The 27,524-nt window shown below is 41.6% G+C and overlaps 2 protein-coding genes and 1 long non-coding RNA gene across 6 annotated transcripts in view; 2 read left to right on the top strand and 1 right to left on the bottom strand.

The window, feature by feature from the left end:
* COL24A1 (collagen type XXIV alpha 1 chain) overlaps window positions 1-15,078 on the top strand; it is a 246,219-nt gene extending 231,141 nt beyond the window's left edge. Inside the window, exons 54-60 of the mRNA XM_039484094.1 lie at window positions 2,258-2,293; window positions 2,391-2,417; window positions 3,718-3,783; window positions 4,609-4,777; window positions 11,383-11,492; window positions 13,113-13,328; window positions 14,912-15,078. Of these exons, the coding sequence (XP_039340028.1) occupies window positions 2,258-2,293; window positions 2,391-2,417; window positions 3,718-3,783; window positions 4,609-4,777; window positions 11,383-11,492; window positions 13,113-13,328; window positions 14,912-15,058 (771 nt within the window). The 3' untranslated portion in view covers window positions 15,059-15,078. The remainder of the gene's footprint in view (window positions 1-2,257; window positions 2,294-2,390; window positions 2,418-3,717; window positions 3,784-4,608; window positions 4,778-11,382; window positions 11,493-13,112; window positions 13,329-14,911) is intronic.
* On the bottom strand, window positions 13,323-20,295 carry LOC120370047. Of its 2 annotated transcripts, XR_005583580.1 has the most exons (5): window positions 20,142-20,295; window positions 17,687-17,805; window positions 14,972-15,118; window positions 14,093-14,192; window positions 13,323-13,770 (listed from the first exon to the last, which is right to left on the bottom strand). It is a non-coding gene; the product is annotated as an uncharacterized LOC120370047 (long non-coding RNA). The 2 variants fall into 2 exon arrangements; XR_005583579.1 differs by lacking the exons at window positions 13,323-13,770; window positions 14,093-14,192; window positions 14,972-15,118 and adding an exon at window positions 16,454-16,681 and having other exon boundaries at window positions 20,142-20,294.
* ZNHIT6 (zinc finger HIT-type containing 6) overlaps window positions 19,506-27,524 on the top strand; it is a 55,526-nt gene continuing 47,507 nt past the window's right edge. Inside the window, exons 1-5 of one of the 3 annotated variants that reach the window (XM_039484096.1) lie at window positions 19,506-19,594; window positions 20,742-20,807; window positions 20,886-20,992; window positions 21,080-21,165; window positions 26,246-26,349. In XM_039484096.1, the coding sequence (XP_039340030.1) occupies window positions 19,581-19,594; window positions 20,742-20,807; window positions 20,886-20,992; window positions 21,080-21,165; window positions 26,246-26,349 (377 nt within the window). In that variant the 5' untranslated portion in view covers window positions 19,506-19,580. Of the gene's footprint in view, window positions 19,595-19,788; window positions 20,027-20,404; window positions 20,662-20,741; window positions 20,808-20,885; window positions 20,993-21,079; window positions 21,166-26,245; window positions 26,350-27,524 lie in introns of those variants that run through there. The other 2 variants (XM_039484095.1, XM_039484097.1) reach the window with 2 other exon arrangements.

Raw genomic sequence — 27,524 nt, forward strand, 5'->3', positions numbered from 1 at the left:
TTACGAGAAATCCAATGAAAGTTTTGAATCACTACACAGAACAAAGACATCTATTCACTAGAAATAAGTGTTTACATAGGGGCAGTATAGATCATTGAAGCCTTCACATCTTGCTGTAACTTGGCCATTGTGTAACCCAGTCCTGAACCAAGATACATAAGTATCTCCTTACTCTGTGGAAATTATTCTTTTAGTTTCTTTTCACCCTTTCCCTTTCTTTTTCTACCAATAAGGATATCAGATGCAATTTGCTAAGCATGATCAAAGAATACAGTAATATACACCCATTGGTTTGAAGGATCCTTGAGACAGATTGACGACAAACCTGCTACTGATCTGGTTAATTAAATGCAAAATTTTCAGCTGGCATAAACTGGCATAGCATTATTGAACTCACTTGATTTACACCAGCTGAGAATCTGACCCAAAGTAGTCATACGGAAGATTTTGCTAACATCAAATCTCATCAGTTTTATAACAACAATAATAATACTTTGTGCCTATTTAAGCGTGAGATCCCAAAGCACTTTTAAAGATTGGTAAGTAGTATTAGCCGTAGATGGAATAAGGGAGACAGAGTGACGTTACGTGACTTGCCAAAATCACACAGAGTTAGTGGCAGAGTTAGGAATCAGAAGTTTTAGGTTATATTACTGTTCCCCTACATTAACCACTAATCAATGGTGCCTCTGTAAAATTACAGTAGATGTTGGTCTGCGGCATGGAGGTGGTGGCTTATAGTCTTGAATATGCATACACAGGGTGAAACCAGGTAAGTAGGACCCAGTGACAGTAGGTGGTGGATGAAAAGCTGACAAAATAAAATATCCGAACTGACTCAGCCCTTAAAGCCTTCACATTAAAAAACAGCAAAGGCTAAACCTAAACATAAAGAAATGCCCTCAGTTTTAACTCCCCTCCATAATTACTAGACAGCTGTTTATAGAATAGCAGCACTCACAATATACAGATTTGGGCTATGGAGACTGAGGGAATCAAGGTCATCGTAACAGCTCTCATTGAAAATCAAATGCGCTCTCACATAGCTACCATGTGTTTTGTCCCATGAATTTTATATCACATGGGCTAAAGAATGTGACCAACGTGCTTCTAAAGATTGATAGATCTGAAAAGTCTCAATTACCCAAATTAGTCTCTTTTATATGATCTAATCTGGCATCCTTTCATTTAAATGTGTGTGTACTAGCATGGGACACAACCCTGCATGCTCTAAACACCCCCCAAACTCCCATTGACTTGGTTGGCAGTTTGAGATGCAGGATCATGCTCACAGGTCTTCTGTACAGTGATGCTTATGCAGATGTTTCTTTTGAAGTCTCTTGGATGCCATACTACTTGTTGGTGTGTTGGTTAGAGAACTGAAAGGAACAGATGAAATGGTTTACTACTAGAATGAGGGTTTTGGCCAGGTCTACACTAGAAACTTTTGTTGGTATAACAGTGTTGATTAGGGATGTTATTTTTGTGAGGTCTACACCCGAGGTGTCAACTTTTCTCTTTCCTTTTCCACTTACATTAACCTTTGTGTGTGTTGTACACATTATTCCCTGCAAGGCCCCTGCTGACTGTAATTGGTTCCCCCTCCCTTCCTGCTGCTTAATTCCACCCTTAAATGAAGTTCCTCTGGGGCCAGGGATGGTGGCGACATGTTGCTTGATTAGAAGGAGAGAAGCCTGTAATGCAAGGGTCCATTATGTAAGTGTTCCACGTCTTGGATCAAATGTCATACTTTGTATTAAGTGTATTTTTATAAATAGTTTATTACGGGCTAATACATTATTAATATATATTTTACTAAATGGTTGATCAATTAGTCCAGTAAATTAAGAGATTCTTTATAACCATCTATAACACTTTGTGCTGATGTGTTTATAGCTATCCATAACACATACTACTCATGTGTGACATGCTTATAAAATCTATTAAACATTTATTAACCTTTTGCACACTATTTATAAATGTACTCTGAATATCAAGTGTGATTGGATAAACAGAGGGGTTTTTGGTATCCAGCACTATCAGCCTGGCACCTTTCACAAGAACCACACTCACTTTTTTAAAATGCACAATGCCGTACATTCAGAAATGGAGACAAATGGTCTACAGCTCTGCCAAGAAATCTTTGTGCCGATTACAGCTGACTACACTTCATTATGGCATTTTCTGATAAAAAAAAAAATCAAAAGTAGAAGGATTTTTTTTTAACCCTAATGCATTTTATCTTCCTTTCTCCTAGGGCCCTCAGGGACCACGGGGTCATCCAGGTCCACCAGTAAGTGTATAAAGAGGTATTTTTATCTAGGTTCTCCTTGCACGTATGGTTTAAAGAAGCCTGCAATACCTAATAACTGCTTTCTCTTGTTTTCTAGGGTCCACCTGGGGTACCTGGTCCAAGAGTAAGTTTCATAATTGTGCTAACTACAACACATTCCCTCATTGTTGAAAGTGAAAATTTTGAGACCCTCTTCATAGGGTATTGCGTCCTCCATCTTAAGTGAAATTCAGATGTTTTTTCTTTAGCACTCATCACTATAATATCTAAGCTCAGATATAGTTGCTTATGCTAAACCTCCTATCTGACATCTTCTGTTCTAGTAGTGCTACCATGTTGCAGAGTCCTAAAAGGACAAATCACATGCCCATGCTCACATGCTTGACCTACGTAAACTTCACTCCAGTTTGAAAGCTTACTGGTAGGAATTCAGCATATACAAATTCTGAAGGGAAGTAGGATGCTCCATGGTATGTCATTCACCAGATGCCATTACAGTTTACATCAAATGTATCCATCTTTTTCTAGGGTGTTATTATCCAGCACTTACTGGGAGGATGGATTTACCGTTCTAGTTCTTTTCTATTATTTCTGCTCTATTGGGCAGCCCCCTTCCTGGGCCACCCTCCTGAGTCAGGCCATGGCGTGACAGATGCTGCACTCCCTCCCACTCTGGCATCCCCCCTACAGTGGGATCTAGGGTGGCCTGACGTATAGGAGGCAGCTGAACTAGTTGTCTGCCAGTCAAGGACTCCCTCGCATCAAAGGAATTCTCAGCTGGCAAGATATAGCACTTTTCGCCACTAGAGTAGTGCAAAGGGATCAGAGAATCTGATCCATGTTGTATGTGCATGACTAGAGACTGAATTGTTCTTTGTTTATCTTGTTTGGAGAGTAAATATCACCTTTTTCTCCAGATATAAATAGTATTCGTAACTGTCGATGTATTAGATTAGATGGATGGCAGACAGGTTTGGAGCCAATAGTTTTGGTTTGAGATTTGGAGGGGGGGGGATTTTTTGTTTTGTTTGTTTGTTTTATTTTTCTCCCAGGAAAATAACTGATAAAAGAAACTAAAATAATTTCTTTTTTTAAATTACAATTCTTTAAAATAAGAGTATTCCATTTCATTCTGCCGTTTGCTTTTTCCTTTTAAAAGTAAGAATTCACATAGTATGTAATGTAATGGGTGTGGAGCATTCAACTAAATAATGAGGAGACCTCAGAGGTTTTGGGGAAGGCGGGCTTTTTTGTCCTTTTTGATACATACACATTTATGCGCAATATGTTTTAATCAAAAGACTTTCAAATTCTTCATCAGATATAACTAGTATATTTCTGCAGCCATACATGAAGAACTTACAACCTTAATTTTATTCTCTGTTGATTTTACTGCTGATCTTCAATGGTTTTGGTTTACACAGAAACAAATGGACATCAATGCTGCTATTCAAGCCTTGATTGAATCAAATGGTGCACTACAGATGGAGGTAATATATCTTGCTTTATTTACATTGGCACATACATTAGAAAATTTATAAAGAGTTGGGTTTTTTAAGGCCAAAACATGGCTTCTTCACAAAGGCTTTATTGAAAACAGAGAAAAACTAGGAACTGTTTTGTGAGGAAAAACTAACCCATGTATAATATGATTGAACAAAATTGGATATATAGGATGCAATTTAAGTCAAGTTTTAAAAACCCACAGTATTTCCAATGTTTAAATATGATTAAAGAGGATGGAAAGTATCAATCCATTATACAATGTGAAGTGTATACATTCAGCTACATGCCAAAAATGAGACTGTCATTAAGGCCTTGATCCATCAATCACTTACACACGCTTAACTTCATGCATGTGAGTAGAGTCATTGCAGTCAATGGGACTACACACATGCAATGAACTTACTCACATGTGTAAAGTTACACATTTGTACGTGTCTTTAGAAATGGGACCTAAGACTATTAACTCCGTTGTTCAAAATCTGACAGCGTGGTATCGCTTATAAAATGAACTAATTTCTTTCTTTTCTTTTTTTTTTTCTTTTTTGGGCATTCAAATTTCCATTTCCATGTATTATAACAATGTTTTTGCATGATTTTTAACCTGACTGTAACTCCTTTGCTCCAATAATTTTAATAAATTGTACTAATTATTTCTAATTTGAATAAATCATTTCTATTATCTTATATGTGGCCGGCTGCATGCATCATAAACACCTTTCATTTCTGCATGTGGTCTCCAATGGGCATTTGATTTAACTGCATGCACTGCTGCTATGGCGTTTTTGTGATAACATTATTGCTAACGGCAGAGCTACCAGAATACTGAAGTAACTTTACTAGATCACAGTGCAGAGATATTCAAAACGCTACACTATCTTAGCAATTTACTGCACAGTATCAAGAACCCCCTCGGCACTCGGGATAACCCAGCACGCATCTGCAGGGATTTGCTTAACTGTGAACGTAAAGTATCAGATGGTAAGTGTCTACTTTCATCAAATCATACATATCATCAAGATTTAGAATATCTTGTTTCCAACTTTTAATTTCTAGAGCAAAACTGTAATGGGTGGCATTTTAATAACTATATTAATTTTAACTTTTTAATTCCATATTACTACTGAGTACCACACACCTATCCATAATGGAGTTGCCTGTCATTTTATGCCCAAAGCAGCCTTTGCTCTCTGTGGATGGTGAAAAAGTAATTGCTGCTACTTCTAGGCTATTCCAACCTACCAATACTCAGTGCTGAATTTCTTGTGAGTAGCAGGATCTTTAAAACAATCTCAAACCTGCACTTTTTCAGTACAGAGGATACGATACTCTTATCATGCTGGTGTAAACCAGGGGTAACTCAGCTGAAGTCAATTGATGTACACTGATGAAAATCAGGCTTAGAGACTTCTTACTGCCCACACCCGGACTTCTACGTTTACCTTTTTTCATTTTACATTATGGGTTTGCGTACACTGAAACTGAAATACCCACGCTAGCTTTAATTGAACTAGTGCTCTAAAAGTACTTGTGCAGTGGCACAAGTGGTGGGATGGGCTAATCACCTGAGTATGATCCCATCTGAGACCCTAAGTACATACTTGGGCAGGTAGCCCCTCCCACTGCTCATGCCTCCACGACTACACTTTTATTTTTAGCACGTTAGCTCAATCGGAGCTAGCGTGGGTATTCTGCTCAGCTGCAAATCACACCTTCCAGCTCCGGTGTAGACATACCCTGAGATGTTATGTATCTTGTGTGCCCCTCATATCAAAGAACCTCATGAAAAGTGATCTGACTGAGGTGACTCGGTGTGATGTATTTCTCAAAAACTCAACAAAAACAGTGTAATTTTAAAGCCTTGCTCTACACACCATTTAGATTGGAAATTTCAAAGAACCCTAAGAGAGTTTGGCTCCCAGTACCGATTGTAACTCATTGAAAGTTGAGCATCTAGTACCTTTATGCCCCCTTGAAAAGCCCTGCCTTAATCTCGCTACCATAGTATTTCTGCAGCACCTATCACAGTATTTCCATATGCACCTGTTTACAGTAGGTTATGGATTTATTATTCAAAAATAAATTTTAGAGGTAATTGGTACTTAGGTATTTAAAATATTTGCTCTAACACCAGGTCACTGGTTCCTAACACGATATTCAAGATTGCTTCTACTTCTACAGAAATTCTCATGGCCATCACTGCTCAAACTCGCACAAATCTATATGTATTTTGCACTAAGTTGATGTGAATGTATTGTATATGTAAAGTGTGTCTTCTGATGTTAGCATATTCAGTGTTCACTGCTCATACCAACACCCTCAAACTGCAGCTTGACGAAACTGGGCATATTAACATGACTGACTGAAGTGCCCACTCCTGGAAGCTCTTAGATGTTTTAACAACTTTATACACATAAAGTAGTCCCATTGAACTACTCACATGTATAAAGTTACTCGTGTATGCAAGTATTTGCAGAATCTGAGCCAATGGCATCATCTGACTCAATGTGCAGAATCTGAGTTCTGTAATTATCACAGTTTCCAGACAATATGGATTTGATCCTGCTCCCATTGAAGCCAATTGTGACTTCAAAGGGGAAAGGATTGAGCCCAGTCATTACATAGCATAAGAACAGAGTAAATAACAGGCTACTAAACAGTGCTTTGGAATGTCCTGTACTATGTTCAAATATGGTGAAAGCTGGCCATATTGTATAGATATGTATAATTATATTTTTATTTTTAACACTAAAGTACTTCAGATATAAAATAAATAAAAAACATGCTGAAAATCTGAAATCTAGTTTTTCTAAGATTTAGTAACATTTTCACATCTTTTAAATCTAGCTTTGTTATAGAAATAATTTCTCAAATACCTCATCCTGCAACGAACTTTGTGTGGATAAAGGTCTATATTTTTATAGGAAAAAAATGTGTATAATCAGATATATTGAGAACTATTATATTTGAGGCAACCATTAATCAATAAATCTTGAATGGTCATTGAAATGTGACATCAATAGAAGTATTTCACATACTTCACCGTCTGAGTGTGTTCATTATAAATATCTTCAAATCTTTCCATTAGCACCATGAATTTCTTACAGGTAACAATTGTTAAAATAAAAACAAATATGCAAAAAGGAAATGAATGTAGAGGTAATGGGGGCAAAGTACTTATTTTCAAATGCAACCTTATGTAAATGTTATGGGGAATTATTGTTGTGCCCTCTGATGAGCTAAACAGCATGTATATGGCATCTAACCAGGTAAAATTGTCCAGAGTCAGTCTTTGTTAGGCAACTTACTGACTCATACCTGATTGTTATTAGCCAATCATGAAAGAATTTGCTTCCTGCATGTGGACTCTTTATTTTCTGTGGGCCAAGTCCTGGCCCTGAGTAACCAGGCTGTGCACTGTGGATAGCTGCAGAGGTCAAGAAGGAAGGTACCACCCTTCTGCAAACTGTGGAGCAGCAGTGGAACAACTCTGAGCCCACTGCAGACAATATCTCCTACACCCCTTTGCACATGAGGGAAGGGGAAACAGTTGGTGAATCATCAGCCCCTGCCCCACTTCTGACACTGCCCTGTGCATCAAGGTGCAGGGTGTGCAGTCAGCAGGCACCTAGCCCTCCACCCCTTACCCTGCAATGGAGCTATGCTTCTCTGTGGCGGTAGGGTTTGCCAGTATGGAGCAAAAGTATTGTATTCATTTTCAGTATAAACGTATGCATTGGCTTTCACATACTGTAATGATTTAAACATGAATAAACATGTTTAGAAAACTCATGTAAAACAAGACTCTTCCAAGGAGCCTAAGGGAGTTAAGTAGCCAAATCCCAAACAGTTGAGGATTAAAATCTCATTGCCTGTGTCATTGTAGCATGGTAAAAGCATGGAATAGGACCATCCATCATGCAGTAAAAGCCGCAGGAGTCTAAGGGGGAGGAAAATTCAATGAGGTTTTCTTAACAAAGCTGTTCCACCATTGGGGTTTGCCCCCTCAACATGCCCTCCATGGGTCTGACTCCAAACTCCATGGGTCCTCCAGGATCCACATGAATCCAGAGCTATTCTCTCAGGCTCTAGAACCCAAGTGTCATCTCATTTTGCCTTCTCAGTTCTTGCTAGTGCACTCTCAGTGGAACTGCACTATCAGAGGTCCAATTGCCCCCAGGACCGCCCTTTGAAAGAGGGGTTCCTATTACAGAAGGGGCTCCACACAAAAAGTAATATAGCCCCAGGTTATTTTATCTTGTCTACTTAATCTGCAAAACACTGGTAAAGAAAGGATGTGCTTGGCCCTCACTGGAAGCCACCCATTCCCTATGCCCTCTCCTGCCGACATGGGGAGATTTGCACAAAGGATCCTCCATTTGTCAATTCTGGGGCACAGTCTAGCCTATCTTTAACTGTTGCTTAGGAAACATGGACTTAAATTCTGCTTTATTTTAGACTTGTCACTTGCACTGTTTCTTCTCTCACTGACTTTAGTGGGATTTGCACCAGGATAAAAAACGAATAATTGGCCTTAATATTCTATCCCAAGTATGAAAGAAACACTAACCAACATCTTTAAAGCACATTACACCCACATATTGTAGAGAGGGTCACCTGTGATATTAGCAGCAAAAGTGAAATGAAGATAGAGAAAATAAAAGCATTTTGTGCACTACAGCCCCTACGTGCAAACAAACACTTTTCTGTTTTATGAGCTGGTACTTGTACTAATTTCCTGTTCACAGAAATTGATGAGCATCTATTATACTAATTATAGAAAAAGGATTTCCTCTCAGAATTAATTTTGAAACAAATCTCTAACTATTGTATGTGGAGAAGAGGATTCAGCATTAAGATTCTAATTTACATCTCCTAGCTGCTGAATAGTCAGTATTAGTTATAGAATGAACATTAGTTCCATCAAGGAAATGTGCTCTGGAATCTAGAGTGGATAAGAGTGTACCAGTTCTAAGTGTGTAACTGTTAAGATAGATGTAAAACTTAACATATCTTTCTTATAATTCCAAAGCTTAATTTTTTTCTTTTCTCTGTTGGCACAGGCCTTTCACTACATTTTTCAAACTGTATTTTGCTTTGAGATTAGTTACAACAGGGGTCGGCAACCTTTGGCACGTGTGCCAAAGATGGCACACAAGCCAATTTTTAATGGCATGCTGCCCGGCAGACAGCAGCGTACCATTAAAAATCCTGTCCAGCCCAGCATGGCCCGTTCTTCTCCACCCTCCACCCCCTCACCCACAGGGGCAGGGGGCAAGGGGCAGGGGACAGAAGCTTGGTCCTGCCGGCTCCCCTGCTTCTTCCCATAGTGTGCTGGGTTCCTGCCTCTCCTCCACCTCTCCGTCTGTCCCTCCCTCCCTGCCGGCTGATCAGCTGATGGCCCTTGCGAGAGAGGGGGTCGGGAAGGAGCAGAGTCAGCGTGCTCGCTGCTCCTGGCGGAGGCAGAGAACAAGCAGGGGCAGGGCCTTGAGGAAGGTGGGGGGGTAGAATAGGGGCATATCCCTTCCAGCCCCTGCCCTGACCCCCCCTCACACACACCCCAGCCACACACACCCCAGGCCCGTGCCCTGTACCCCCCTCATACACACCCAGCCATCTGCTTGTCTCCTTCACACACACACCCCATGACCCCAGCCTTGACTCTGGCACCTCCACACATACCCAGCCCCCCTACCCCCTGCCCTGACACCTGCACCCCCCTCTTATGCCCCCAGCCCTCTGTATTGACTCTTGCACCCCCCACATCCCCACCCCCACCCTGAGCACCAAACGGGAGTTCCTGCACCACCACCCCCACATTCCCACCTGCACCCCTCACACCAAATGGGAGCTGCCCAGGTAAGTGCCCCACTCTCAAACCTCCTGCCTCAACCCTGAGCCCCCTCCCTCATTCTAGCTCCTGGCCCCTTCATCCCCAGCCCTGTGCTCAGTGCACTCCCACTCTCAGCTCAGTGCAGAGAGAGGAAGAGAATGGGCCAGAACCAGGGAGAAGGTAGGTACCCACTGTATGTGGGCAGGGCCGGGACCTCAGACCGGCAGTGGGCTGAGCGGGTCCAGCAGCCAGGATCTTGGCTGGCAGGAGCCGGCGGATGGAACCCCTGAGTGGCAGCGGGGTGAGCCGCTCAGCCCACTGCTGGTCTGGGGTCCCAGCCGCCAGCCCCGCACAGCCCACTGCTGGTCTGGGGTTCTGGCTGCCAGACCCTTGCCAGCCAGGGTCAGAACCCCAGACCAGCGGTGGGCTGAGCGAGCCAGCGGCATAAGATCAACATTTTAATTTTAAATGAAACTTCTTAAACATTTTGAAAACCTTGTTTATTTTACAATACAGCACTAGTTTAGTTATATAATATATAGACTTATAGAGAGAGACCTTCTAAAAACCATTAAAATGTATCACCAGCACACGAAACCTTAAATTAAAGTGAATAAATGAAGACTCGGCACACCACTTCTGAAAGGTTGCCGACCCCTGAGTTACAATGTCTGCCATGTATCCAAAACCCCTGTTATATCCCTCTAGACCAATGGTCCCAAACTTGTTCAGGGAAAGCCCCTCGCGGGCCAGGTCGGTTTGTTTACCTGCCGCGACTGCAGGTTTGGCCGATCGCAACTCCCAGTGGCTGTGGTTCACTGCTCCAGGCCAATGGGAGCTGCTGGAAGCGGCACGGGGCACAAGCAGCGGAACAAGTTTGGGAACCACTGGTCTTGATGAAAACACATTGAAATAAACTCAAACAATCAAGAGAAAGGGGATTAAACAGAAACCAGGTCACAAATACAGATCAGACATGCTGTACATCAAATATAGATTAGCTGTGCAGTGATGATGACTTTGTCAGAGTAACAGGGTGGCAGGAGCTATGATCCAGCATACATATGCTGGGCTCTTCTGCTGCCCACCCTGTTAGAACCCTGCATAAAGCTGTGGAATAACTTGTACCAATTCATGATGGCAGCAGGTACTGCTTAGTAACTCCACCAAGATGTAAGAGCTGCCAATGAACCTCTGGTCAGAGGGAACTGAGGGCAGGGACATGGAGGAACTAGCCAGGCTCAGGATGAAAACTTAGGCTGATATTCATGTATTTGATAAAGCCAAATCCCAGGAAGAGGAGTATGTTTGACCACCTATAGCATGCATAGATTTTGTTGGGAGCAGAGTGGGAACGCCACCTGTTCACACTCAGTATTTAGTATTGGAAACAAAGGATAGAGTTGAAAATCCCAAACTGGTACAAAAGCCATAGGAAAGGTAAACCGTATGGAATAGTTATTGATAATATGACAGTAATGTGGAGGCTTTGTGGATTTTTTTTATTTATTTGCTTTGCTTTGGCTGAACATCAAATTTTTATGTGCCAAATTCAGATCACCTACATTGGGCATAAACCCAGAGTAACTCCAAGGAGGCTAGTCTGTTATGTTCCTAGTGATGCCATAGGAGGTTAAGCTGCAGTAATATTACTTCCAACATTTGCCAAAAATTATGGAAATTTTATTCTGAAGATTGTTTAACAGCAGTTATATCTTTTTTCACCTTTCTATCTGGGATTATAAATTGATAGGAAAATACTGGATTGACCCAAATATTGGATGTCCTTCTGATGCCATTGAGGTTTTCTGCAACTTTACTGCTGGTGGCCAGACATGTCTATCACCCGTATCTGTGACAAAGGTATGCTTTGCTTCTCATTAGGATATATTTCTGTGCTTAAACGCTGAATAAGTGAACACTGATTTACCCAATGTATGCTGGCATGTCAGATTTCTCAGTGCTAACCAGCTTTATTTCACCATAAATTAGATCTGTGTTCCTCTGTTTCATTTGATTATCTGTTTCTTTTCAGATATGTCTCTATGTGACTATCTTTATGGACCTCTCTTTAATCTGTCTATAATATTTAAAATGCCCTGTCCCTGTATTGTGCACTGTAGTTGTCATTAAAATGTGAATTGACATAAGGGTCACTACTCTTGAACATTTAACCAAAGTATTCAGTACAAACTGGTTTTCCTTTTGTTTCACTAAATACATCCTAACATCTATTTATATTTAGACTGCAAGCCTTTTGGAATGGGGACTTGATTTTCTGTGAAGTTTTACCTATGTACTTTAACTGAACTGTACTGAACCATATCTGTGGGGGTGGGGGGCAGATTGCCCCTGGGAGGAAAAAGTCCCTTATTGGGTTTCTCTCACATTGTTATTCAGGTGGGGGTTTCCCATTCCAATAGAATGAGCCATGGTTTTGCCCCATACTCCATAGATCCCTCTGGGATGCAGTCTTTGTGAAGCACCTGTGCCCTTTATGCCAACTGTATCTCCAGATCATCCTCCTCTCTCTGCCAATCAGCACAGTTCCACTGGATCCACATGAGCAAGAGAACCCCTAGCCATGCTTCCCCCAGTATCCCTCTTCAAGGTCATTTCCCCACTATGGAGGACTCCACAGAAATGTATTATATTTTCAAGGCTTAGTCCTCACCCAACATACACCACCTACTAACTGCCCAGTCCCTGCTCTCTCTCCTCTAGGCGGATTCCAGTCCTGGGGAGAGTCCTTCACAAGTCCTGGAGGATGGTGCAGCACAGGCAACTGACACACCTCTCTGATTGGGAGGGGTGAGATCTGTGCACAGAGGGTCTCCTGTGTGTACAGACTTAGGGGGCATGGGTTGGCCCTCTATATATACTTGTTCTTGCGATTATGCAAGAAATAATGCAAGAAAAATTACATTTTCCATATATAGCTCAATGTATATCGCCTCTCTCTCTGTCTTGCAATATCTCAGGTTATTAATAAAATCTAGGTGTTGAGAGGCAGAGCAATATAATGGACTAAAAACAAGACTGGGAGCAAAGAACTTCTGAACTCTGATCCAAACTCTGTCACTTCTTTCTGTGCATGTCTTTCTTTGAATCAGTTAACTGTTCTTTGAATCAGTTTCCTATCTGCAGAATAAGTATATCTACCTACCTACATTTCAGGGGTGTACTGAGAATTAATTAATTTTATAACGAGCTTTGAAAATGTAAGTTATACAAATGTATATACTGTATAGGCTTGTATACAATTGTATGCATTCATCATGATGATTATGGAATTCCACTTTTATATATACCTGACACTTCTGAAAAAAGCAAGAGACACGTGCATTTTGGTTTGTCAACCAAATTAACTGATACAGTTAATATCACCTTAAGTGCCATATTTATATTGCCAAAATCTTTCTGATTGTTGGCCATTGAGCATGATACAACTGTTACATCTAACAATGTATTTTTGTAAACTAGTTGGAGTTTGCAGTTGGAAAAGTGCAGATGAACTTCCTTCATTTACTGAGCTCAGAAGCAACCCATACCATCACAGTTCACTGTCTGAACACACCAGTGTGGGGAACAAATGAGGCAGATGCTCAGAAAACATCTGTTCACTTCAAAGGCTGGAATGGTCAAATGTTTGAAGCAAATACGCTACTTGAACCAAAGGTGCTTACAGATGAATGCATGGTAAATACATTTTGGCATTATTAAACTTACAGTGCAATTAATGTTTAGATATTATTAGATGAACAACAATAAATATAAGCTTTGAGCATTTATTTTTCCTTCTATCATTATAACAGTCATTTAGATTTCCATAACATGAAGCACACTTCTCATTTGTTTAGCAAGTCTCTCCATATGTTGATAATTTGATATTAAGTTCAAGGTATATCCAGATGCTAACAGCAATTGCAGTTATGCAGGGAATCTGTCTTTGCTCTTAGCATCAGATCCAGTGGACCCTGCTTGTTAATTCTACCAGGACCTGAGAGGTGACAGGGCCCTCTCTTCAGAGGAAACTTAGGATAGATACATGGAGGTTCTTCAGGAAATCCTGGAACAGCCAGGCATGGGTTGAAATCTTAGGCTGAGTATATTCTGATGATGTTATCTGAATAAAACCAAACTGCAGGAAAAGGGCAAGTTTATTACAGGCTAGAAGTTAATCTTTTGATGACTGAATGTCATTAACTTCACTAGTTACAGGGCAATTGTCTACTTATGTAATAAACTGATGATGGACAAACTTTCATTGGCAAAGATAAATGTTTTTGCACTTGGAAAAATCTGAAAAATCTAATACATTTCCAATGATTATTAGATCAACTCCATTAACAGGCAAGATGTTGCCTTTACCACTGACTCTTGTAGCAATAATTTGTATTTTTATTACAGAGAGCCTACAATATCCAATTCTATACTGTGCTAAAGAGAACAAAGGACTTAACCTTATCCTGTCATCATTCCAGGGGTGGAACTCTTTCGAATTCACTGGGAGATTTGTGTGCAGACAGATGGCATGATGACAGGTGCTTTTCAAACTGGAAACTGTATTAAGTGGATATAAAATGTTACCAAATCAGAATTTTCAACACACTTAGACCTGTAGCACTTTGCACTGGTATAAATTACTGCAAAAAGTGAAAAGCAGTGAATAATCAGGCCCTATATTTATAAAAGTATGTCAGATTTGGGTTTTTCACGCAGTGATGGCTACTGAAAAGTGTAGTTTTTCTGTGAGATTCTATGAGATCTCTCTCTCTCTCTCTCGTCAGGAAACTATGTACTATACAGATTTCCTGCAGAATCTCACATATCCCTTCCTGCAGGGATTTCACTTTTCAGCGGTCTCCACTGTACCTGCTGCTTTGACTGGTTGGGCAAGAAAGCAGTGACTGCAAACATCAAGACTCCCACATCCCCAAACAGTGTTATACTCTTATTTTATATTTTTATAAGGTAACAGTTTCCCCATAACTCTTAAGAATGCATATTAAATCCAAGCAAAAGCCTAGGCAATATAGATATGTGTTAGTCTCATAGTTCAAGTCCTCATCAAGCTTTACAGCAAGTTAGAATTTTGACAGATGTTCTTTCTTCAATGGATTGGGAGATGGCCTTTGAAAAAAAATCACACAAATGTTACATGTATTGACAAGAGAACAGATTGCTCATTTGCTTCTCTAGTTCCTTTATTTCTAGAGTCTCTCTGTGTTTTGAAATTGATAGTTGATATGCATTTAATGCTCTAATTCTGTGAACTGCAGATCCAAGATGGCAGCTGGCATAAGACAGAGTTCCTTTTTCACACTCAGGACACTACTGACCTTCCGGTTGTTCAAGTGCATACGTTTCCTCATCTCAAACCAGGACAACAGCATGCCATAGAAAGTGGTTCAGTGTGCTTTCTCTAAGCTTCCTGACCTGATTCTGGTTTCTCACAACACCATGGAACTGTTGCACAGAAAAAGCATCTTTTCAAAACAAAAATGAATTAAAGATTAAATCATTATGAAACTGTGGAAGAATTTTAAAGCAAATTGTTGGTTATATCTTAAAGAATCTCAGGAAGAAAAAGACTTCCTCCTAAGAAGGAGAAATGGCATTTAAAAAAAAAAAAAGAAGACTATGATGACTTTGCTAAAGTATTTAATTTTTTTAAATATTGGTTGGTGCTTTCTTGTATATTTCCCTGGAACTGAGAACTATATATCTAAACATAAAATTCTTCAGGACCTCTAGTATTCTTAATAACCTATTTAACAACACTGTACAGGACATCCTAAGGAAAGCTGGAGACATACAGTAGTAAGGAGCAATACTGGCTAATGCTCCCAAATGTGCAATAGCTTATGTATGAGAGTGAATTATGCCACAGTACAAGAAGTTGTCTTTTCTTAATCACTAAGTTGTATTATAGTCCTTTTGGACACATACATCTTAACAGATGGTACACTACCTCTTACGTGTTTCCTGTTTGTATTTCTGGTGCTCTTTATAACACAAGGTGCTTGTGGCTTTAGTAGAGATTATTTGATTCCCTTTTTCTCTTGCAGACTGTATGTGCTGGTTACATCAAGATATGTTTCTGTTGTAAAAGTACTTATCTAAATTGTTTGGTCACATACTTCATTACAAGTAAAAACATTATTTATGTGAAATTTTTGATTAAAATGGTTTTGTTTATTCTTGTGGAAGTGGTATACCAGACAGCACATTGTATATGGTGCTTATAGGAAGGACAACTAATTGTTAGCCATTGTAAAGATTGTTGTAGAAGAGCTACTTACAATAGTTTTGGGGTTTAGTTTCTGGACTGCAGTTAACTATTTTAAACACCCAATAGCATCTAAGATGATGTATTGTGTATATATTTTGTAACTTGTTGAAAATGTTAATACAGCATATGTTCTGAATGGCTGCTAAGTTATAATCACCATTATTTCAGCAACTTAGAAATTCCATTTGTTTGCAATATTACTAGACACTGTTTCACACTTTTATTTTATTGAGTCTAAAAGTATTTGACCCTCAGTTGTTGAACAAAATACACTTTTATCATTAAGACAAAACATGTACTCTAAAAGGTTTTGCAAACTGCTTGCCTATATCTGTTGTCAAAGCAGTGTTCATACAGTAATACAGAGTAAGACTATACCTCGTATTTGGGGGGAGGGAGAGTGTTCAAACAGCAATTCATTTAAATCATCTTTATCCATAGTAAGTCATGCTTACTCATCTATAATAAAATGTGCTTCAAAACTAACTGTTTATCTTTTATTATTTTGATTCCCTTTCCTTGTATTTTCATTTCCAGCAACCATGAAAAGAGTACAGAGTCTCTTGTTTGAGAAATATTTGTATTAGGAAGGGAAACACATGCATATTTGTGGTGTTACAGGATATTGCACAAATGACATAGAACATTTCCTTATACAAGACAAATGTGTAGAATCTCCAATTCTAAATCTGGGGCTGAAGTAGCATTTTTCCTCAAATTATGGATTTCTTTAAAGTGTGCATATTCTTTGAGTAATCTAAAGAAGCAAATCAAGATATAGAATGATCAATTAAGGGGAAAAAGAGAAAAGAAGAGATGGTTCAGAGAAGATTTATCATTGTCATTTCAGCATTGAAAGGCAATATTATGACAGTTAACCATTTCACATGTGCTCTTAGTTTGACTTTCCACTGAGATCATGTTACTTCCATTTGTTTTTGTAAGAATGCAATCTTTTATAACATGCTGGGCTTTTTTATCCCTTTATCAACCTTATTCTCATTGTCATTTACTTTTTTAATGTTTAATGCATTTTTAATGCTTGTATCTCATAAGGACAGTGCTGTGTTAAAAAACAAGCATCTTTAAATGGTAAGAAGTTTTGTGTGTGTGTATATTCTTTAGATTGGCATATATATGCATTCCTGAATTTTATAGCTAATGCACTAAAATGGTTATTCTGCATCAATAAAATTGGAGGGGGATAGAGTGGGAAACCCTAATGAGCCACTTTAGTGGCCCATCCTACACAATTAAATTCAAATAAGAAGGTTAAATCTCTACTTCTTTTGATGATAATACTTCAAATTGCTCTAGGCAACACAGAATCAGTCCAGCCAAGCAACTATGAACCCCTCTCCCCAAACATCATTAAAATAAAGGAATGTGTAATAGTTTGAAGTTTAGATTAAGGAAGAGCATGTCTTGTGCCAAAAATATCTTCAATATATTTCTAACAATATAAAAAGCCAGACAGAATCTCTACTTCAGTGGTTCTCAAACTTTTGTACTGGTGACCCCTTTCACACAGCAAGCCTCTGAGTGTGACGCCTCCCTAATAGAGTAAAAATACTTTTTAATATATTTAACACCATTATAAATGCTGTAGGCAGAGTGGAGTTTGAGGTGGAGGCTGACAGCTCGCGATTCCCCATGTAATAACCTTGCGACCCCCTGAGGGGTTGTGAACCCCTGAGGAGTCCCAACCCCCAATTTGAGAACCCCTGCTCTACTTTGTTTTAAGCTTTGCTAAGCAACTTACCAGCAGAAGTGGACTCCTCTGATTCCTCGTGTTACGTAAAGTATTGCCTCTCTTGACTGAGTCAGCAGTGATTGGCTGACCTAATAGATCTGTTCTGTCTCTAACAGTTGTAACCTAACCTAACAAACAGAATATGAGAAACGCTAAACATTTAAAGTGCAGTACTACTCTGAAAAGTAGCTGTGAAAATGGCATTGTGGAGCTCTAGCTGATTTTTGTATCACATTTGTTCATTTACAAACAAGAAGAGGGTTTCTCTGTCACCTGTACAAACCCAAACAAGTCTGGTTTTGCACACTGTGCTCTGCTGCAGCCTGAATTTTCAAAGTCAAGCTGGATAGTTTCTGACATGTCACTTCTAGTAATAGAGATTCTATAGGCCAATAGCTGCTGTAAGTTACACATACGCAACCCTATTGTCCTCACATTCTGTCCTTAGCTACACCTCTGCAAATGTAGGAAACAAAGAATCAGACCCAAAATAATACCTATTTATAAGGTTTAAATAATACCTATAACCAAATGTCACCTCATGAAGAGAAGCGCATCAGAGTGGGGAAAAAATACAGTATGTATCTCGTGAGGGGTGCATGCCACCTCATCAACATGAGAAAGAAATCAGCCTGTTTAGGCAAGGGATTTGTTGCAAATAGAAACCCAACCCTTGCAGATCTCCACACAGATTTGGAAATCTTTACACAACCACCATCAACCTACTCTACCATGAGAGTACAGCCTGCTCCCACTGCAGTTGCACAAATAGCCCACGCCACATGGAGTTAATACTTGTCTAAGCCGCAGGGAACTTGAAGAAAACCTGCTCTGGATAGGAACTACATTACTCCATTCTGGCATGCTGCCTGCTAGCCTGTAAACCCCTATCGCTACAAAGGGTGTTCTCTAGGTTTACGGGGAGAATGCCATAAAGCAGGGTGGGTTTCCACCCCTCTGTCCACATAAATGGAGGTATACACCAGTCCATGTTTAGAAATGTAATCACAGACCAAGTGAACTAAGTAGGCTGTTTATCATATGATCATTTACATTCTAAGGCCTAGGTGGTCACCTTTGTCATTTAGGGCTCACTAGTGAGGCTGGAATCTATGGCCCCTTCATTGCCCAACAAACAGAATGTGACATATGCTATCCTAGAACCATTGAGCTTGATAGCTCAGTGGTTTGAGCATTAGCCTGCTAAACCCAGGGTTGTCAATTCAATCCTTAAGGGGGCCATTTAGGGATCTGGGGCAGAAATCAATACTTGGTCCTGCTAGTGAAGGCAGGGGGCTGGACTTGATGACCTTTCAAAGTCCCTTCTAGTTCTAGGAGATTGGTATATCTCCAATTATTAAATTAAAATTAGTCAAACCATTTAACTGCACTAAAATCAATGGTGTTACTCTGGATTTACTTTGTGTAGATTTTGAACCATTATCTCTAAATATCAAAATCCAGCCGGAAAAGTAACAGTTCTTAATTGGGTCAAAGAATTTTCCAAATATCCAGCAGTGCTTAGATTAGTGCAACAGTGCAGACCACACAGTGACCAGATTTTTAAAACAAAAACAAACAAAAAAAAACCCTCACTGGTTATAGGTAAAATTAAAAAGCTAAAGCAATATCATCCCCAGTCTGCCCTTGTATACCAGGGATAGTTCCCAATCAGAGGAAACCACATGTGCATCAGTGAGATTAACTTCTGTATCCTCGCTGGGAAGTGACCACTCAGAGCCATAGTCTACCCTGCCATGTCCCGTGCAAGTGCGCTGGGCTCCAGGCTTGGGACTGCAAGAAACTTAATGGCACAAACTGCCCCATTCGGGACCACAACCGGGACAGGTGGATTGAGGCGAATTGGTCACGTCCAGGTGCAGCGGGCTGGCCGCAGCCAGGGATGCGCAGCCTGGGGTACGAACGGTTAAACAGCTCTGCGTGGGAATGTGTGTCCGTGACACCGGCCCCCAAGGGGAGTAAGAGGGAGAGGCCCCGGCCCGCCAGTGGGAGCGGCTTGGGGTGGGAGGGGGCAAAGCCACCCCACCCCCCGGGAACAGGCGGGGGGGGGGGGGCAGAGCCATCCCGCAGGGAGGAGTTTCCAGGTCTCCATGGAAACAGCGGCGCTGTCCCAAGCAGCCGCCAGAGGGCGGTCACGCGCCGCCACCCCGCAGCGCAGCCGCAAAGCGCCGCCACGTTGTGCAGGCCGGTCGGGAGGAAGACGGCTCACGTGACCGCTGGCGGAGCGTGTGTAGCCGGGACTCGGATGGAGCAGGGAGCCGGGGCGGCGAGCGGGCCGGCGGGGAGCCCGGGGCTGGCCTGCGGCAAGCGGAAGATGGCGCTGCACGGGTAGGAGCAGCCCGGAGCCTCGGCTCCGCAGATCCACGTCTGCCCATGGGGCAGGGTGTCCCGCTGCTCCCTTTCCGAGGCCTGGGGGCGGCCGCGGCGGCGCCGCTTGTCTCACCCTCGCGCCCCGGGCCGGGGATGCCGCGGGGGCTGTTCTGTGCCCTGTGCTCGCTCCCCTCGCCGGGACAGGGCGCGAGGGTGTCACCGTTTCCCGGCCCTCAGCTCCGGCGGGCGGAGCGAGCGAGCGTTGCCCTGGCGTCTCTCACTGGTTGGCCTCCTCCCCGGGAGGCGGGCTAAGGGAAGACAGCCAATGAGTGTCCCCGAGGCGCGCGGTTTCCTGCAGAGGGGAGTTAGACGCCCCCTTTGAGTGGCAGTTAGGCCCAGACCCTAAAAGGCACTTAGACGCCTACCTCCCATGGCTATGAATGGGAGTTAAGCACCTACGTATCTTTGAGGAGCTGGGTCTTGGTTCCTCACTTCCCTTTGTTTCTTGGGAAATCTCCCCCAGTATTGATCTGTGGCTCACCCTGTGGAAATGTTTGGAAACTACTCGCTTTGCTGAGGCATCCGTATTTCCTTTCCCTGCTTTCAAGCTGCAGTGATTGTTTCTCAGAATTATGACCCAGGCTTGGTTAAATGTAAAGAAAACCTGTCTTTTAAGTACAAACACAAATGCACTATTTTAATACAAATGAAATGCCTTTTTTTTTTCTTTCAGATGTGAAACCTGTAGTGGAGAGGAAGCAAAGTACAGGTGTCCACGTTGCATGAAATACTCATGCAGGTATATACAATTTGAATTTTCTCGTTTTGGTTTCTTGTATGCTAGAAACAGGATGCTCATATTTCTCTGTACTTTCAGTTTGGCGTGTGTGAAAAAGCACAAAACTGCACTGAGTTGTAATGGAGTCAGAGAGAAGGCAGCATTTGTCTCCATACATGAGTTTAACGAGTTGAATCTCCTAAGTGGTAAGAATTGTTTTGCTGTGTAAACTTCACCCCATCTTCTTTTTTAAACCAGCATTACACTTTTCTTCCTGTTCTTTGTATATTTAGATTATCGTTTTCTGGAAGACGTAGGAAGGATGACTGATGGTGCTGCTCGAGATGTTTCCTTGCATAGACCAACAACCAATAAGTTTGTGAGTTTCAAGTTACCTTTTCTTTCAGTTTAAAGTAGAAATGAGGCTGCTCCAAAATCCCAGATTAGAACATCTCCTGACCTCCAAATTGAGGATATCCAGATCCAAAATTTATGACGGGTTCTTTTCCTGTAATGGACTGAACAAACCTTAAATCTGAGTCCCCCTGAAGTTCAGGATCAGAACTGTATATATGAAGCCCAGTCTTAAATTAAAGGAGAGCTCCAATGTAATATTAAATGTAGTGATCAGAATCTCTCATAACTAAGAAGAATAAATCACTACAAACATTTTTTAATAGTAAAGGTGATCCCGAATGAAGAAAAATTGACTTGTGCCCATTTCTGCTTCTTTATGGTGTATAAAGAAGGCCTGAAAGACTTTATTTTAGAAATTCATTTTACACATATGTAAAATATTTCCTGAAATTTCTCATGTAAGCAATCACTTTAGTTGCCACAGAATTGTTATATGATCACCATTGGGAGGGGAGATGATGTCACTTATCCCAGCTCTCTAGTTGTCATCACACAACGAGTGAGAGCTGAGCTATTAAAAAGGGGAAAGGACTTTCAATAAGAATCATCCCTTCAATTAAAGTGTTAAGAGCTCACAATAAATATATTTTTCTCTCTCTCACGGGTCCTCCCAGCAAAACTAGGGAAGACCATACTTTACATTCCTTATACTTCTAAGTTAAAATAACAAGCGGAGAGAAAATCAAAATGACGTATTAAGACTTCTTTGTACATCATAAAAAGCCACGAACTCGATGTTGTTAATTTTTTAAGCCCTATGCAAACCATCTTTAAATGTAATTTTAGAACTGATCCAGCAAGAAGATGCCATGTGGACAGTTTGCTGTAAAGTAAAATTGAAAGAATCAAGTGTTCTATTAGAACTCAGTCACTCAGACACACACAAGTACCGTAACTTTACTTGAGTGTGGTCCTGTGGTTAGACTCAGTTCCCTGGTCTGTTACAGACTTCGTGTATGAGCTTGGGCAAATTACTTGTGGACAAGTTTTTAAAGATATACAAACACTGAAATCTGTCTAAGTAAATTTATTCATGCATGTTTGCAGGATTGAGCCCTTAGAAAACACCAAATAGCAGGAAGTGCCAGATTTGTTTTATGTGCTGTAAGTTTTAAAATATTCGTTTGTTGTTAAACCAGCTATCAAAGTTACCGCGAATTCTCAAATTCTGTAACTTGCCTAAAAGCAACTTTGAAGCTTTCTTGTTTTCAGTGTATTGCAATGGGAAATCATGTTATTTCAGTCTAATCTTACATCATCAAACGGTTTTTAGTTGTAATAATTGTAACTCACTGAGAGAGAACAGCCCTGTTTGCTGAATGGGAATACTGGAATAGTGATTGGTATTACCAAAAACTGTTTTGAAACTTACTTCTTTATATCTGTATCTCTGGTTTGCAAATGCACTTATCCGTATAAGGCAGTGGTTCTCCAACTTTTGTACTGGTGACCCCTTTCACATAGAAAGCCAATGAATGTGACCTCTTCTTAAATATATAAAAAGTGTTTTTAATTTATAACACCATTATAAATGCTGGAGGCAAAGCAGGGTTTGTGGTGGAGGCTGACAGTTCGCAAACCCCCCCCCCCATTTAAGAACCTTGTAACCCCCTGAGTGATCCCAACCCCCAGTTTGAGAACCCCTGTTATAAACTAAGTGATCACTGAAGTTTTCCTAAACAGATCTTTTAAAGTACAGCATAGTTAAGTTTGCAGTGTTGTTGTGGCTTTGTTAGTCCTAGGATATGAGATAGACAAGGTGGGTGAACTAATATCTTGTACAGTAACTCCTTGCTTAACGTTGTAGTTATGTTCCTGAAAAATGCGAGTTTAAGCAAAACAATGTTAAGTGAATCCAATTTCCCCATAAGAATTAATGTAAATGTGTTCCAGGGACACTTTTTTTCACCAGACAAAAAACTATATATTTTATGTACACACACACACACACACACACACAGTATAAGTTTTAAACAATTTAATACTGTACACAGCAATGATGATTGTGAAGCTTGGTTGAGGTGGTGAAGTTAGAGGGTGGGATATTTCCCAGGGAATGCCTTGGTGCTAAATGATGAACTAGCATTCAGCTGAGCCCTCAAGGGTTAACACATTGTTAATGTAGCCTCACGCTCTACAAGGCAGCACAAATGGAGGGAGGAGAGACAGCAGACCAGACAGAGACAGACACCGTGTGTGAGGGGGGAAGAGAGAGAGAGAGAAACGTGCATTGCCCCTTTAAGTACGCTGGCCCTGCTCTAAGTACATTGCCTTTAAAAAGATCAGGAAGTTGAGACAGCAGCTGTGGCCAGCAAGCTCTCCCCACCCTGCAGTATATGGAGAAGGGGTAAGGGGGGGGCAGGAATAGGGGGAAGAGGGACACCCTGACATTAGCTCCTCTCTTTTCCCCCCCCCCCCTTCCCTGCACAGCAAGCAGGAGGCTCCTGGGAGCAGCTCCAAGGCAGAGGGAAGGAGCAGCACATGGCAGTGGGGATGGCAATTGGTAGCCTGCTGAGCAGCTGCTGCACAGGGAACTTAGAGGAGTGGGGAGCTGATGCAGGGGGCTGCTGGTCCACCCTGGTTCCAAGCCCCCACCAGCTAGCTGCCACAGGCTGCTCTTCCTGCAAGCAGTGGACAAAGCAGGCGGCTACCAAACAATGTTATAAGGGAGCATTGCGCAACTTTAAATGAGCATGTTCCCTAATTGATCAGCAATGTAACAATGTTAACCAAGATGACTTTAAGTGAGGAGTTACTGTATTAGAAAAATGTCTGTAGTGGAAGTTACAAGGTTTTGAGCTTCACAGGGCTCTTCTTCCATTGTGGAGAAGGAAATCAGTTTTTCTGAGCTAAATAAAAGTTGGGACAAATTAAGCATAAGGGAATAACATGTTGTGGGAAACCCCTTAAAATGAAGTAGGCAATTAATGATTAGCAGGCAGTGGGGTGTGTTGTAAGTTGTTGTAATGAGTCAAAAAACTAGTGTGGCTATTGAGTCCATGGTTTTTAGTGTCTAGCAGAGTTACGAAATTAAGTTTCCAGGCTCACCTTTTGAAGGTGTTGTGCAGATTCTCCTTGAGGACAAGTACCAAGAGGTCAGATATGGAGTGATTGTTTTATGAGAAGTGTTTGTCCACAGGTGATATGTTTTTTGTCTTTTATGATTTTTCTGTGTGAGTTCATTCAAAAGTGTAGTGATTGTCTGGTTTCACCCACATAGTTGTTGGGGCATTTGATGCACTGGATGAGGTAAACCACATGCTTGATAGGCATGTGTAGGACCCAGGGATCTTGAAAGATATCTTGGGGCAGGTATTGATCATTGTGGCAGTGGAGATATGTCTGCATGTCTTGCATCTGTTCAGGCAGGGTCTGATGCTGCTTTGAGTTGGTGTGGCCGGGTCTGTGGTGAGCTTGTTTTTGGTAGTGAGCTTGTCAGGGTTCGCGGGTTGTTCTTAAAGCCAGAAGAGGGGGTTAGGAAAGACTTCCTTCACCATATGTCCATCAAATACGGGTTGTAATTATTTGACAATACCCCAGTTGGGCTCTAGGGTAGAGCAGTAGGTGACAAGTAAGGGTGTGCAGTCAGTGAGGGTTGTTTTTTCTGTATTGAAGTAGGTTCTCCTGGGGTATTTGGGTGATCCTTTCCATGATGCAATCTACTTCTCTGGTGGAGCGTCCTTGTTTAGTGAAGGAGGCTTTAAGTTCAGTAAGGTGTATAGCCTGGATTTTCTCTTTTTGGAGGCGGGTTCTGAGTCCCTGGCTGACTGTAGCAGATTTTTTGGTGTGTCTGGGATGGTTACTGTATCTGTGAAGGTGAGTGTGGTTATGTGTGGATTTCATGTATACAGTCATATGTAAGGTTTCATTGTTGAAGTTAATCATGGTGTCCAGGAAGCTGATGCTGGTGTGGAAGTGTCCTACAGAGAGTGTAATAGATCGATGGTGGTTGTTGAAGTGGTGGAAATCTATGAAGGAGTTTAGGTCTTCTGTCCAGAGGATGAAAATGTCATTAATGTATCTCAGATATATTGGTATGTTGGTTTTTATGGTGCATTTTTCCAGAAATTCTTCCTCAAGGTGGCCCATGAAGAGGTTGGTGTATAGGGGAGCCACCTTAGTACCCATGGCTGTCCCCATAGTTTGGACAAAGTGTCTGTTGTTAATGTGCATAGGGTGCAATGTGCATAGGGTGGATTTTCAAACGTACGTTCTCTGTAGGTATTTGAGGTAGGCAGAAGTGCTGTTGTGGTGGGGGATGTTGATGTAGAGGGAGGTGATATCCATGGTGGTAAGGGTGGTGTTAATGTTGCGGAATTTCTGATGGAAGTCAGTAATGCCTTGGAGCATAGTTAAGTGTTTTAGCAGACTGTACCATTACAGAATACTGATCTAATGGTGCTTCAGCCATGCCATGTCAACATTATTACCCCTTGGCATTGCAGAGCCCGCTTCTTTGGGTTTCCTCTGCACTGGCCAGTTGATTCATGACTGTGTAGATTTACTAACTATTCAGCCTTCATCTCAGGGAAACTGTGTGCAGCAACTGCAGTAGTGGAGTGGGTTTGGGGAAAATTTCTCCTCTGGACCTCAAAGATACAGGCTTTGTACTTGATTTGTGCACAAAAAGGTTTAGGGCTCCTTTGGATTTAAAAAATCGTAAGAGGTCAGTCACTAATTCTGTAGCTGTGTTGGGTTCCAACCCTCTCGTACTGTTTGAGTTCTACTTATAACATACTTTTTATGTTTCATTGGGACTCCTTGTGCTCACCATAGGAAAACTTTGTCTGTAAATGTTTAAGAAAAAGCTTAGAAACTCTAGAAGATATCTAAATATCTTTTTTAACTGAGAACTTTTGTTTAAAAAAAAGAGAGAGAGAGAAAGTTTATCACTGTGTACTATTCTCCATTATGCTGCTTCTTAAATGCTTGACAGGCACTTTGGTTCTGGGGCTGCTCTTTTGACCTCAATTTTTAGATTTGCAGGACAGAAGTAATGTTTCTGTATTTGAATATACTTTGACTTTTATTTTCTGTGTTAGATAAATTATTTGAAAAACCGAGCTCGAAAGCACAATATCCACTTGAAAACTTTACCCATTGGATTTACAAAAAGGAGAGAGAATTCAACCACCTTCAACAAGAAGTAAGTTTCTAATTAGTATGGGGTTTGGGGACAACTGGGCAAAACCTTCATTTAAGTATTACTGAAAAAATAGCTGGTGAAGAGCTCTTGTGTAAGATTTCAAGCCTGGTAGCATTTTTCATGACAGAATCACATTAGACCTGGAGTGTACAAACTTTATGGCCCAAGGGAAATTGTGTGGCAGGCCATGAATGCTCACAAAATTGGGGGTTGGAGTGCAGGAGAGGGTGAGGGCTCCAGCTGGGGGTGTGGGCTCTGGGGTGGGGCTGTGAGTGCAGGAGGGAGCTCTTGGCTGGGACCAAGGGGTTTGAGGGCAGGAGTGGGGATCAGGGCTGGGGCAGAGGCACAGGAAGGGGGCAGGGGTGCAGGCTCCAGGCGGTACTTGCCCTGCTTCAGGTATGTCCCCCATCCAGCTCCTACACAGAGGCACGGTCAGGAAGTTCTGTGTGCTGCCCCATCCACAGGTGCTGTCCCTGCAACTCCCATTGACCAGGAACCACGGCCAATGGGAGCTGCAGGGGAGGCATTTGGGACGGAGGCAGCATGCGAAGCCCCCTGGCTGCCCCTATATGTAGAAGCCGGAGGGGGGACATGCTGCTGCTTCCAGGAGCCACGTGGAGTGAGGCAAGCCCCCATCCCCGCTCCCCAGATGGAGCGCCAGAGCAGGGCAAGCCCCAGACGCCGCTCCCTGGCGGGAGCTCGAGTACCAGATTAAAACGTCTGGAGGGCTGGATGCAGCCCCCGGGCTGTAGTTTGCCCACCCCTGGATTAGACAGTGAACAATACTTCCATTTGGAAACATATTCAGATGGAAATTTGTACTAAATTCTTCTACAGTCTTTAAGTATTCAGCTTCTTCAATGACGATTTATTATACCCCAAACTTCAATTGGGGTTCTTCTGTTGTGCTTGGGCTGATGTTTCCCACTGTCATAAAGTAGTCACTGATTGTCATAGTCGGAAATCCAAGTACTGAAATCAGCCATGTGGCATTATACCATCCATTGCTGGTGCTAGTCAATTAAATGTTGTCTTTACTGAACAATGGCATTCACGAAGAGAGTGAGAGAGAGGTTCTTCCTTCTTCGTAAATTAATTTGGGCTTTTACTTGCATGCCTGCCTGTGACAGGATTTTTTTAATGCTTTTACCAAAATGATTTTCAATTCATATTTC

Source organism: Mauremys reevesii, linkage group 8 (genome assembly GCF_016161935.1).
Source record: "Mauremys reevesii isolate NIE-2019 linkage group 8, ASM1616193v1, whole genome shotgun sequence".
Lineage (NCBI taxonomy): Eukaryota > Metazoa > Chordata > Testudines > Geoemydidae > Mauremys > Mauremys reevesii.